The 13,704-nt window shown below is 46.9% G+C and overlaps 1 protein-coding gene across 5 annotated transcripts in view; it reads left to right on the forward strand.

Annotated features, from left to right (window-relative positions):
• Positions 1–13,704, forward strand: part of LONRF3 (LON peptidase N-terminal domain and ring finger 3) — a 36,605-nt gene that overhangs the window by 9,092 nt on the left and 13,809 nt on the right. For 3 of the 5 annotated variants that reach the window (XM_032619796.1, XM_032619793.1, XM_032619794.1), the window contains 4 exons: positions 1,827–1,982; positions 3,978–4,239; positions 4,937–5,027; positions 13,222–13,336. In XM_032619796.1, coding sequence (XP_032475687.1) covers positions 1,827–1,982; positions 3,978–4,239; positions 4,937–5,027; positions 13,222–13,336 — 624 coding nt within the window. The remainder of the gene's footprint in view (positions 1–1,826; positions 1,983–3,977; positions 4,240–4,936; positions 5,028–13,221; positions 13,337–13,704) is intronic. The other 2 variants (XM_032619797.1, XM_032619798.1) reach the window with 1 other exon arrangement.

Consider the following 13,704-nt stretch of genomic DNA (forward strand, 5'->3'; position numbering starts at 1 on the left):
GGCTCACTTGGGATTAATTAGCTGCCTTAGCCACTCACAGGCCTGGGTTTCTTTTTAATGTTTGTATTTACCTCAGATTCTTTTTTGCCTTCTTGAGCCATTTGGGCCTTTCACAGGCAGACACCGAAGTGTCTTTGTTTTCCAAAGCCACTGAGAAGGCCTAGTCTATCTTAGGTATTAAAGGAAGAAGGTCAGAGCTGCTGTTACTTCTGCTTTGTTTCCTTCGAGTTCCCCCTCCGCCTCTCTTTCCCTCTCACCGCACTCTATACCCTTTTATCCCTGTACCTTGGGATGCCCTATGGCTGATACTGTTCTTTTTGGGAGAATTCCAGGGAGATTGCTTCAGAAGTGGGTTGGTCCTGGTGGGCCACTCGGGAGGAGCCTCTGAAAGGTGGCATTTATGGCCCTGGTCGCTGTGAGTACCTCCCCACCTCATTCCTTTACCAACTCCTAGCTGGGAGGAGATAGAGGCATCTGTCTGAAGACCTTGGGTCTGAACCCTAGGCCTCTCCCTGGGCCCTGGGATGGCTAGTGTCTTAATTCAGTTCCATCCAGTGTGATGAGTATTTATTGGACATCTGTCACGTGCCCTCCAGAAGGTGACCATCTGGTTAGAGAGAAAGACTTACATCTGCAACGCATTTTGAGGCTAACACAAGACTGTGTAGTGTAAGGTGCTATCTTATAGTGCAGTCGAGAACACGGAAGGACAGGAGAGATCAGGGAGGCTGGGGGAGTAGGGGAAGGTAGTGCTGGAGCTGAGCCTTGAGGGATGAGCAGGGCTTGGCTATGTGGAAAGTGCTGGCAGAGAGAGTTTGGTCAGAGTTTCGGTCAGATTCTTCTGATGAGTTAATACCCTATTACCCAGAACAAAGGGTGGAGCGCCCTTTAGTGGGTCTCAGTGGCAAACTTGTGAATATGCTTTAGAAGTGAGTGACCTGCCTTCCTGTGTTGTGTTACACATGATAGATACATATGTATGCTGATAATTGGCGCTTTCACAGGGGAGAACTGAAACAAGGATGTGGGCAGCTGATGGCGCAGCGTCCGCGCGACCGCACATCTTTGTCTCGCGGTCCCTTCTGGGTCTTCTACCTGCCCCCGCACCACTGCCCCCAGCTTATCCATTGCAAAGGAAGCCAGCCATAGACTGGAACCGGCCTGCCCCCGGTCCTTGAAGATACCTGACATTCTCTGGAAAGTGAAGGCCAGAAACGGGGAGGAGAGACTAGGAGAAGAGGAAGGAAGGTTGGGTTCTGCTTTTCCGGACATTTCACTGTCGAAGGGATTCATGATCCGGGGCTGATGGAGGAGGGAGCAAAACGGGCAGGGTGGGAAGAAGTAGCGAGGAACCTCGATGACATTTGTCACCTTCTACCCATGGGGGTGTCGCCGACACGACTCCAGGTCCCCCAGCTGATGTTTCTCTCCCGTCTTCACCTCTGCCTCTTTCCTCCTAGGTAGGTTTTGAAATCCCCCTGCAGATATTTCTATGGAATGGCAGCAGCGGAGTGGTGGTTTGTACCTCTGGCTAGGGTGACAAAGGCATCTGTAGTACCTTTTCAACATCCAGATTCTCGGGCCACACTTCAGACCTGGGGGAGCCGGGCATGGGAACTTAGAACCTGGACTTTCCCTAAGCTCCCCAGGCAATTCCGATGCGCTGAAGTGAGGACCCCTACCCCACTGTGTCGGGGTCTCTGGTCCAAGGCTTCCTCCCTAGAGTTTGGCCCTGCAAGCTGTGCCCTTTGCCCCTTCCTCCCCCCACCCTTCACCCAAGCACCTGTAGAAACTTAAGTAGTGAAGTCTTCTGTTTTATGTCACAGCTTCTCCTTAGTTTCTTTTCACCATCATTCCCGGGGGCTTCTCAGGAACATTCTCCCGATATCCTGAAGCTGTTGGCACCTCACCCTAGATTAAAGGAACACGTAGAGTCATTGGCTACTGAAGGCACCAGCCATAATCTACCAAAGTTGTCACAGGTAAAACTCCACTCACCCAGCTCGCTCGTGACTCTTCGTTTGGCTGTTTTGTGGGCAAACATGGGGAGTGAGCCCTCACTCTCCTACCTCATTCGGTTCCCGAGAAAGAAGAAATGGAGTCGCTCATGGCTGCGTTCTGTGCTAGAAGGCTATTTCCTAAAGATGAAATTGGATTTTAGGCGGGGGCCCGGGGTTGATGATTTATTACGTTCAGTTTTCAGTTCTTGGTCGGATCCAGCTGAAAGAGAGAGTTGACAGAACTAGAAAGGATCTGGCCCACTTCCCCTGGAACCCTTCAGTCGGGGTGGCTTTATCAGCTTAGGGGCGGAGCCTGGGAAGAGGGCCTGACAGCCCCTCCTTTCCTGCTTTTTGTTTGTGCAAGCTGCTCCCAGCTAAGTTCCTTGTGCAAAGACAACTCCATTTGATCCCCAAGGGGAGGTAATTTCATATTCCTGCACCGTGTCTTACACGTAAGTAGACTTCCAGTACATATTTGGAGCGGGGGAGAGGGAAGCGACCTAGGAAGTCGCAGGTATTTGAGTCTTTGAAAACGATGGTCTCCAGGCCCTAGCTTTCCCAGCAGAGGGCGAGTGGGCAGAGGCTGGGACTCAGAAGGGCAGACGTGAAGGCAGAGTTGAGCTCCGAAGGTCTAGGCACCGCGGGACCTCTGCCTGCCCACCATCTGTGATCCGTGTTCCTCCCCTGTATGTGAGCCCTGGGGTCTCCGTGGCTTCTTGGATTCTCTGACCGGTGAGAATCTCACATCTCCCTGACTTCTTTCCCCACTCTGGAGAATGAATAAAATGCAGGTGCACCTGACTCAAAAAAGGGTGGGGGCAGAACTTAGGGTATCTCCTGAAATCAAGGCACCCCTAGTGCATCTCAGTACGTGTTTGAGATCATCACTACAGGATTGAGAGCCCTAACGCTGAACCAAAGTCCCTGGAGTGACTTCTAATGGCAGCTCAATCTGAAATGAAGAAAAGTAGCACCCCTGGCTTTCCCATGTGAGCCCGCTGGGGAGCAGGGATTGGGCTTCCACCCAAACTTTGCCTTGCAAAGCGGTGTACCGTGTAGACTATGCCTGGGGCTCGTGGAAAGGATGCGGCAGTGCCATAGTGCTGAAAAAACCCCTGAACTCCCCAGGTTAGGGACTCAGAAAACCCACATCCTTTTTCTCCGTACCTCATCATTTTCTCCCAGCTGTGCACTGCCCATTTTTCATCTATCTACCAATTTTTTTGGTTGGAGTTGGAGGGGAGAAAACAGCATGAGCGTTTTGACCCATGTGCTGTGGCTGTGGAGTAGAGAGGGGTTCTCCAGGTAAACCTGCATGAACACCTTGTCATTGGATTTGTTTTTTTCTAGATCCTTCTCCTGGACAAAAATTCTTTAAAAGTCTAGAGACATTATGGATCGTTTTGCCAAATGATCTTGTCTCTTTTTCAGACTTCTCACCCAAAATCTAGTGAAAAGACTAATTTGTCCCTAGTTTGTTTGAGCAGTATAACACATAGCTCTGGAGCGTGAGGGCACTCGGCAGGCCTGTGAACACACCTGTGCCAGAGCCTTCCCGAAAGTTCTTTGGGAGCTGGGTGTGGGGCTCGAGGAGGGCCCGGAATGGCAGTGAGGGTGAGAGGAAGTACTGAGTGGCTGGATGTACCCTGGCTGTACTGCATGCCTTGGTTTCCCCCAGGTAGTGACTGGGGACTGATTTGGAGGGGAGCAGGGCCTGGCACTGCACTTGCCATTCCCCCCTTCAGCGCGGCCCAAAGACTCTCTCCCCACACGCCTTTCTGTCCTTGCCTCGGACAGAGGTTCCTCCGCTCCGCCCCAGCTGGGCCTGCCTGTGCCCTGTGACCGCCCATCAGTTAAGCTACACGTCCTCTAGATGATCAACACTGTGCGGTATCTTCTCATTGTGCCCCTGGGGAGAAGTATCAGAGGATGACGTTGGTCGTGAGTAGATCCTGATGTTCGGCTCTTCCTTTCCAGGAAACGCTGGAGCGCCCACATTGTTCTGGTCAGGAGACGGCAGCAGCCGGGGGGCACAGAGGCAGCCCGGTGAACCTCGTGCCGGTGCAAGGGGACAGGCAGCAACACGGCCCCGAAGACCAGGACGGAGCGGAGGAGGCGGGGGCCACTGCCTCTGCCCGAGCTGCCTCCAGCAAGACCGGCAAATGCCAGGGGAAGAAAAGGAAGCGCTGCCAAATCGAACCCCAAGACCCCGAGGTGCCTAGGAAAGCGTCTAAGGCAGGTGCGGACTCTCCCCGGGGGGCAAGCGGCTTGGAGGAGGGCCCGGCTCACCAGTATGTGGAGGTCCCTCACCCTCCACGGGAGGGCTCCGCGGCTCTGCACGGGGCCCAGCTCTCAGCTCTGCCGCCTCCGGGGTGCCTGTGGGGCTTCTGTGAGAGCACAGCGTCCAGTAGTGACATCTCATGCCCTCGATGGTGTCACCTCCTTCCAGGCCAGCCTCTGGCTACCCCCATCCCCATTCCGGGAACGTAGGACGAGGGCAGCGCGATCAGGCCTCACTCCGCTCCTTCCCAGTCGTGTTCCCGTAGGCAGGCATCTGAGAAGCGGCAGCCACAGCTTGATACCTTTCCCAGAGCGGCTGGCAGTGCCAAGATTCAGTGTCAGCTCTGAAGGCCTGGCTCAGTCCGCGGAGTTGCTGCCGCCGCCGCTTGTTGAGTGAGGCACCTGTTGCATTTGAAGGAAGCCCGCAGGGCTCCGGACGGTCCCTGACTTGCGCGTCTCTTTATGGGACTGTTGGAAGCCCGTGAGCGCCTGTTTCAGGGGACCCCATTCTCAGTGGCTCACGTGGCCACTAAATCAATTCTCTGGGAGGTGGTGAGAGTGGCAGGCTGAAAAAATAATTGGGTTCTTTTGCCTCAGAAGTGCTGTTTGTGAAACCAAGGTTGGTTCAGCTCTGACTTCTGCTCTCTAAACCACAGATCCTCCCACTGCTCCAGGGGCCAAACCTGCTCTCAGTGTTCCACTCGCATCTTTTGACGCCTCTGACCTTGAATGCTCCCTCTGTATGAGGTATGTGATGTGTACTGTCACTGCCTGAGTGTTCTTCCCCTCTGGTGTCGGGACTTGTCTGCTAGTGAACTACTGCTTGGTCGGTTAGCACGGAAAAGCGTGGTTCTAACAAAATGGAAGTCACGCCGTTAACTGTCACACGGGCTAGCTTGTGTCCCTTGCTTACAGAATGCATTCCCCGCACTCCTGACTTGGAAACACCTAGAGAGTGGGAAGGAAACGGTCTACTCAGAGGTCACAGACTGATGGCACACAGGCTGGATGTCTTTTGTTCGGCCTTCACGGGATTTGGGGGCTTGTGAATGTTTTGAGACAGGACACGCACTCCAGTTGGTCACGGCCCCCCTCCCATGGCCACTGCCTTATACCTGCCTTCCTCTCACATTTGCTTTGCTTTCCGGGCGCCTTGTAGGCGTTTAAGTTTGTGACCCTGGAACTAATCTCAACTGGCTACTTGATCAAGGTCTCAAAGCTCAAGGGCCAGTGTCAGCACCACAGGCCTATTGTTTGGAAGCCAAGAGAGGGCCTGACTAGTTTTTGTTCTGTGCCCTGCACAGCAGTCAGTAGTGGGCATGTACCACTTGGCCAAGCGTCTCTCCTCCACCCACTGCCACGTCATCTCTACTTTCTCAGACCTCTGGACACACAAATTATCCACATGCCTGCCCACCCTCCAACATACACAAAAAGGAAACTGCAACAGTAGTGGTCTGTGCAAAGAAATGACTTTCACTTGTTTCATTTCACAGCTGTGGCTTTGTGGCTAAGAGGAGCTGCTCCAAAGCCAGGGTGCCTGGGTTTCAACCGAGGCTCTGCCACTTACTGGCTGTTTGACCTGGAGCAGGTGACTTTCTCTGCCACTGTTTTCTCATGAGTAAAATAGAGAACAGTAGTACCTGCTCTATGGGCTTGTTATGATTGAGAAAATCTATTTAAGACACTTAGAATAGTGCTTGACATATAGTAAGTACTCAATAAACGTTAACTTTTTTTCCTAGACCAGAGGTTCTTTAACTTTAGGTCCATGGGCCCCTGAGGGGGTTCTATCTATGGATTCTAATAGATCTAAGAATTCCCTGCAGTTATATGTAAAAGTGTGTGTGTGTGTGTGTGTCTGTGTGCGTGTGTGTGAGTTTTCCAGGACGAGGTCCACAGCTTTCAGTAGATTCTCAAGTGTGCCTTATTCCCCCCAAAAGAGCTTTAAAAGGAGGCTGAGATATTTGCACAAAAGTTGTTAAAATGGTTGAACCAAGAGAAGAGAGGTCAAGAAAAATCTTTCGGTCCACCACACAGATGGATCCAGCCAGCGGAGGCTCCTCAGAGGTTTTCTTGCCCTTTACAAGCACATATGCCTTCCATGTCAATCCCAGGCATACTCGGAATGACTTTTCTTGTCCTCTGGATAAAAATGAGTAAGGTAGCCATTACCCGAATACATACTTTTTCTCTCTCTTAAAAAAATTAGAGTTGTCAGATTTGCTCATAAGCTCAGACAGACTCGATAAAGAAGGTAGCAGCAAGCCTTCCATATACTGTCTGAGTTTAGGTGGAGTGGGCGAGGGTAGGATGGGCTGTATAACCAGTTCCCCCTCCCCCTCACAACAACATAGCAGGTGGGTCGTGCCATTTGTCTGCTTGTCTTCCAAGCAGACAAATGGGCCTCCACAGGTAATAACGCCTTTGTGGCTCTCAGCCCGCGATGTGAGCCGTGGTCCTTCAGATGTCAGACTTTGATAGACTTGATTCAGCTCACTCAGAAAGCCTGGGTCTTTGGTGTACTTATCCTCCTTAACACTCCTCCCGGCATCCCGGGGACGCAGAATCAAACACGCAGACTCATCCTGTTTGTGTTTTCCCTGAGGGCTAAGACCTGAGGTTGAAGTTCTTTTGTTCCCTTTCCTCTGCTTTTCTCCCTTTCATCTTGTTTGTCCCTGATCTCAACAGGGAGCTTCAGAGAAGGGTTAGAAATTTGGTCCAAGAAATAAACACCAAGAGGATAAGACCCCCTTCTAGTTGGCTCGCTCTGAGTTTAAAAGCCATTATTTCCCTTATCCTGCCCCTCTGTTCTAAATGAGACTTCAAAGCAAAAACCCATCTTTGCCTGGAGAAGTTATTGTATGGGCTGGTAAGTTACCGCGGCCGGGGGTGGGGTGGGTGGGACTCTAGCTGCTTTATGGTGAAAAGAAGCCTGCCAGGTCTAGAGAACGTTTCTGATCGCAAGGCTCTTACAACTGTAGCCCTAGTTCAAAAGCATGTAGATCCCCTTCCAACAGGGCTTGTCTCCAAGTCAGAAATCACATATTGACAGAGGCCATTTCAAATATATGCTTTAGCTTGAATTATTGCAGTCTTGGAAAAGCTCCTGTTTCTATCTCTCTTCAGTGTTTTTCTTTTTTAAATTGTTATTAGGATTATTATTACGTTCCGTTATGACCCTCATGTGTCTTTGGTGGAGAGGGTTTAAGGGTAGATATTTTCAAACAATCTGCCGGGTCATGAAACTATAGACATTTGTACCTCCTGTGCAGGTTTCTAGAATGAAATCCAGTGGCCGTGGTGCTGCGTTGGTAGAAGACAAGTTAGAGTGTGAATTTATTTGTTCTGATTCTAGAGGGAAAGTCCAGAGGGGCTTATAAATTCCTCAGGGAGAATGGTGGAGAGAGTGAATGGAACAGCTGTTGGAGGGTGAGCTAATGAGAAACTTTCCAGTCTCCATTCCGAGTTTCCCTTGCTGGATCCCTTGCTGGACGGGGAGAGCTGTGCTGAGGGAAGTCACTCTCTCTGCCCCTCAGTCTTTAGTGAGTGCAGATCCTCCCTTGGGATTTACCTGCTCCAGATATCCTAGCCCTGGGGGCCACCTCTGGGGCTGCTGTGGAGCAGGACTTTTGGGGTGACAAGGATATTTTGAGATGTGGAGCAAGAATGTTTGATATTTGAACCAGTTACCTAATGGCCCAGTGACCTCTTTGTCAATTGAAATGAAAAGCTTTATATTTAACCTAGTTTTAGCTGCTCAGTTCACTTTCTCTCTCTCTCTCTCTCTCTCTCTCTCTCTCTCTCTCTCTCTCTCTCTCTCTCTCTCCCTCCCCCTCCCCCTGCCCCTCCCTCCTCCTCATTCCCTCTTTGCTCTCATTTGATAGCAGCAAAAGAGCACAATACAAGGATGTAACTGGTGGGAAAAGATAGCTATTTCCAGACAAGCCAAACATCTTATCCGGGCTGACATCTAACTGAAAGCATTTATTATTACTGTTGTTTACTCCATCACTGTGACAATGTAAAATGCTTTCTTGTGAGAAAATCTGGCCCTACTCTGATTTATAAATGCCCCCCTGAAGTGTTTTCCGAAATCATTACCTAAACTGGTAAATAAAAGGGAGAGGGATTTGAGTATATATCTATTTCTAGCTCTATCTACACAGAGAGAGTTTCTCTCTCTCTGGCAGTGGGGAGAAGGAAGGGAGAGAGACAGAGGGAGAGAGGAAAGGGTGTGTGTGTGAGTGTGTACATCTACATGTACATGGATGGTATGTGTTCTAGATATAGATGAACACAACAGTTGTGGCTGTGTCAGGTAGTGGAGAAGGAAGATGGGCTTGTGACTCACATGTGACTTAGAATCCCAAGCCCTGCTGCTTATTAGCTAGCTGTGTGACCTTGCGCAAGTTCTTTAACTTGTCTGAGTCCTAATTTCCTCAACAGTAAAACGGAGCTAGTCCAATTATTGCCTGTGACTGTATAAAGTTAATTTATGTGAAAAACAGTATTGTACACATCCAGGATAGCGAGAGAAATATATTCCATCTGTCCCCAGTCACTTTACTCAGTCAGCCTGAATATAGAAGTGGGTTGAGTATTGAAAGATGATATATTCTAAGCATCTGAACCTTGAATTATTTCAAAGCAATAATTATGCAGCATCTGTGGCAGCATTCTTGTTTGTGACCACTGAGATCAGAAGCATTTTAATCATAGCTCTTGCTCAGAGTTGCTGTATCCTTCTGTGTCTGTTTCATTCATCTGCTCATTAATTGTCAGTATTTATTGCAATTAATTGGCCAGCTATATCATTATTATTTGTATGTGGATTACATTCTTCAATGAACAAAAGGCTTGAAATTCTCAAGAAAAATAGTTTTGCAGATACAGATTCATCAGTCAGTCTTCATCGTTAGCGTCGTCAAGTAATGTATAAAAAGCATTCAGATTCATAGGTCTCAAATTACTGAGGAAATGAGATCATCTGCTTTGGCTGCTTCTAGGAGTTAGATCACCGCAGTAGTTCCCAAAATCAGCCTGCAAATCTCAATTTTGAAAAACACTTTAAATTGTGAAATAGACACAGTGGGAAAGTATGTAAAAATATGAATATATTCTCTTAACAAAATATTGTAAAGAGGATACTCATGGAACCCCTCTCAGCCCAAGAAATAAAACATTGCCAGGACTCCAGAAGCTGCCCGTGTGCCCCTTCCAAATCATGACACCCCCCCGACACTGAAACCACTATCTTGACACCCTTGTATGTATCTCTAAACTGTGTAATTTCGTTTTTCCTATTTTTAAAAAAACTTCATATAAGTTGAATTATCCAGAACGGATTCTTTTTTTGTGGCTTCTTTTCCTCAGGATGAAGATTTATCCATGTTATTCCATGTAGGTGAAGTTCGTTCATTTTCATTAGTGTATAGTGTCCCATTGTATGAATCAACCAAAATCAGTTATATTCTGGATGGATATTTGGGTTGTTTCTAGTTTAGGACTATTATGGACAACGTTACTATGAAGAGTTTTTATGTCTGCTGGTGCGTATATAACTCTTTGCCCAGTTTTGATTGGGTTATCTCCCTTTTTCTTACTGACTTGTAGGAGCTCTATGTATGTTCTACATATAAGTCCTTTGTTAGTCACGTGTGCTGCAAATATCTTCTCCCGCTCTGGCTTGCCTTTTTGCTCTCTTAATGGCACCTTTCGACGTGCTAACAAGTTCTTAAGTTTAATGCAGTAACAATGATCAATCTTTTCATTTACAGTTAGCTTTCTCGTGTGTGTGTCCTGTTTAAGAAATCTTTTTTCCCCCCCCGAGGTCAGAAAGATGTTCTATCTTGTCTTCTAAAAGCTGTACTGTTTGCCTTTCACATTTATTTTTACAGCCCACATGGAATTGCTTTTTGTGTATGGTGTGAGAGGCAGTCCAACTTCTTTGCCCCCTATGGATAGCCAACTATCCCGGATAGCATTATTGAGAATGCTATTTATGTATTGAAAATCCTCCCTCTGCTTTGAAGTGCCACACTTGTCATAAATCAAGAATCTGGGTCTCGGTCTATTTCTGGGTTTTCTTTTCTATTCCACGGATCTATTTGTCCTTGTGCTAGTCTTACTCTGTTTTAATCACTATATAGTAAGTTCTGATGTCTGGTAGAGCATGTCCTCCTACATTGCTGCTATTCAAAAGTGTCTCAGCTCTTCTTGGCCCTTTGCCTTGCCTTATAAAGTTTAGAAATCAACTTGCCAAGTTCCACAAAAACAAACAAACAAGTAAAATAACCCATTGGGGTTTTTATTGGGACTCAGTTAGGTCTTCTTTACTTTCTTTCAATGAAATGTTTACAGTTTCTTTCAATAGACGTCTCATAAACTTTTGTTAGATTTATTCCTGGGCACTCAATTTTCAAAAGCAATTGTAAATGTCATCTTTTCAAAAATGTATTCTCTCATGCTTGTTGCTGGTATATAGAGCTACAATTGAATGGTGTGTGTGTGTGTGTGTGTGTGTGTGTGTGTGTGTATTTCTCTAGCTTCTTTGCTAATTCTATCAATTCTTATTAATTCTAATAATCATTCTATCGATTCTTTTAGATTTTCTAAGTTCATCATCATACCATTTGTGAATAACAACAGATTTGTTTTTTCCCCTTTTAAGTCCTCAAACTTTTTTCTCCTTGCCTTAGTACACTGGTTAGGACCTTCATCAAAGAGGTTTTCTGAAAATTAATTTTACTTTTTGACCAATTTAGTAACTAAAATTTATTAACTCGGTTAAACAAATTAACTGCTTTTTAAACAGGTTGATAACATTTTAAAAGTAGAAAACAGTAAATATATGAAAAATCTCTCTCCTAGCCCAGACCTTCATTGGCTTGTTAAAAATATCAAATCTCTGCTCCTCCCCTTGACCGCCTGAATTGTAAACTTTATCCAGTGAGACTTTGCCACGTCTGCGTTTTTAAAGTTCCACCTGGGACTCTGCTAATTAGGTTTGGAGACCGATAGACTAGATTCACCTACGCAGAGGTTAGTAGGATTGTGTAATACAGTGATTCCCAACCCTGGCTACACGTTAAAACCACCCCAGGAGCTCGACAAATCCTGATGCCTGGCCCTTACCCTAGACCAACTGATCTGCGTCTCTGTAGGCGAGATCCTGGGCCTCTGTAGTTTTTTAAAGTTCCCCAGGTGATGGTGGGAGGGCGGTGGTCTGGGGAGGAGCAAGAGGGAGGGTTTACTCAGGGGCACAAGGAGACACTTGGGGGTGACAAGCATGTTCATTATCTTGGTTGTGGAGGTGGCCCCGTGGGTGTGTACGTGTGTCAGAACTTCTCAAGCTGTACGCTTAAAGTATGTGCAGTCTATACCTCTATGTCAATAATACATCTATAAAGCTATTTAAAGAAAAAGCAACACACGTTGTTCTCACACACAGCCGGGGTTGAGAATCACTGTTCTGACAGAAAAGGCACACTACTGGAAGGGGAAGTCGTGTACCTTTTCTTTTTCCATGTCATCTGCCAACAGTTGGCTGTGTACTCTTAGATCAACCACTTCATCCCCTCTGGATCTCAGTTTCATTCTGATGGGCGGGTTCGATTTTTTTCTCAAGCACTTTTCAGCTCTGACGCTGTGATTCCTCTGTTCAGCCTGGCTGTGCGGGCCAGGCTGCTGATGCACCTCCTGGCCACACGAGGGGGCTGCGCAGCCTGCAGCCTCTTCCTCTCGACTGAACACTCTTGTGAGGTCAAAATAGGCTGGTCAGGCGTCTTTCCCTTCTTTCTGTCCTCTTGGTGAGTGCGAGCTCCGCTTCTGAAGCATCATCTTCAGCTGCCCCCATCCAGTGGTCCTGCTGCAGGTGAGCCTTTCTTTAAGCAAAATAAATCCATGAATCTCTGAATGTACAGAACCGCTTTTTTTTTTTTTTTTTTTTTTTTTTTTTTTTTTTTTTTTTTTTTTTTTTGTGGTACGCGGGCCTCTCACTATTGTGGCCTCTCCCGTTGCGGAGCACAAGCTCCGGACGCACAGGCTCAGCGGCCATGGCTCACAGGCCCAGCCGCTCCGCGGCATGTGGGATCTTCCCGGACCGGGGCAAGAACCTGTGTCCTCTGCATCGGCAGGCGGACTCTCAACCACTGCGCCACCAGGGAAGCCCCCAGAACCGCTTTTTAAGAGCTCCTCAGATTGCTTTGAAAAAATAGCTCCTGCAAAACAATTAAAATAGGATCTAATTAAAGTATGTGTATACATACACATGTATATATGTATGTGTCTGTCTGTCTATCCATCAGTAAGCACGTTAATAATATTACTCTGTTGTCCCTAGGAAAATGATCCATCCATGTAAAAGGCAGTTATGTTTGTTACAGGTGCAATTTTGAGATCCTTCAGGCTGTAAACATTGCTTAGGTGAAAAATGGAATCACGGTTAGCAAATAAGCCTAGTCTTTGTCCAGTGTAATATGATAGAAAGTACTTAAATATGGGAGTGTGTGTTTGTTTATCTATGTGTTTACATATATTCGGGTGAACAGGTTGGCTAAGTATTTCAGAATGGAATCTATTCAAGACACTCTGGGCATTCATCTTCATTTCTCTAGGACCTGACAGGGAAAAAAGTGCGGATGCCCTGGAAGAGACTGACTAGAACTAATGTTACAAAATGATCTAGCTATGTCCTAAATTTTAATAAATGCGTAATTTAATGCATTTAAATCCAGCTCAGAAATAAAAAGCAAATGCTTTTCTGAACTGCAACAACAGCAGGGTTTTTTTTTTTTTTAAAAAAAAGGAAAAAGAACCCCCTCCCACCCCGGCACATAGAATTTCCCAAATAATACTATAACACCTGAACATTGAATAGCTCTGTCTTTCATGTTTGGTCTGATTGCAGTTTTCTTGCCTTCTGATTCCTAAATTTCAGATTATTCTATGAGCCAGTCACAACACCTTGTGGACACACCTTTTGCTTAAAATGCCTTGAAAGATGCCTAGATCACAATGCGAAATGCCCACTGTGCAAAGATGGTCTTTCACAGGTAAAACGTTCTTTCTTTCTTGATTGGGTTAGCTTATTGGGAATTGGGTACGAAGATAGCATCCTATTGGATCCCAAGCCACTGCACTGTGCTAGAGCAAAACACCCCCTCAGACCATTTATTTCTCCTGTCTTAGAGCCACCCCTCCCCTCTCCACAAAGTCCTCCAGGGAAATGAGGCAACATCTAGCTTTATATGAACTGTCAGTAGTGAAATTAATTTGTGTTGGAAACAAAAGTATCAAAATGATGATAAACATGGATTCTTGTTCTAATCCCATCATGGCACCTGATTCACTGTCATGTTGGGTGAATCTTTTGTCCTCCCTGGGCTTGGACTAGATGAGCTCCGATGTCTCCTTATCATCA

Source organism: Phocoena sinus, chromosome X (genome assembly GCF_008692025.1).
Source record: "Phocoena sinus isolate mPhoSin1 chromosome X, mPhoSin1.pri, whole genome shotgun sequence".
Classification (NCBI taxonomy): domain Eukaryota; kingdom Metazoa; phylum Chordata; class Mammalia; order Artiodactyla; family Phocoenidae; genus Phocoena; species Phocoena sinus.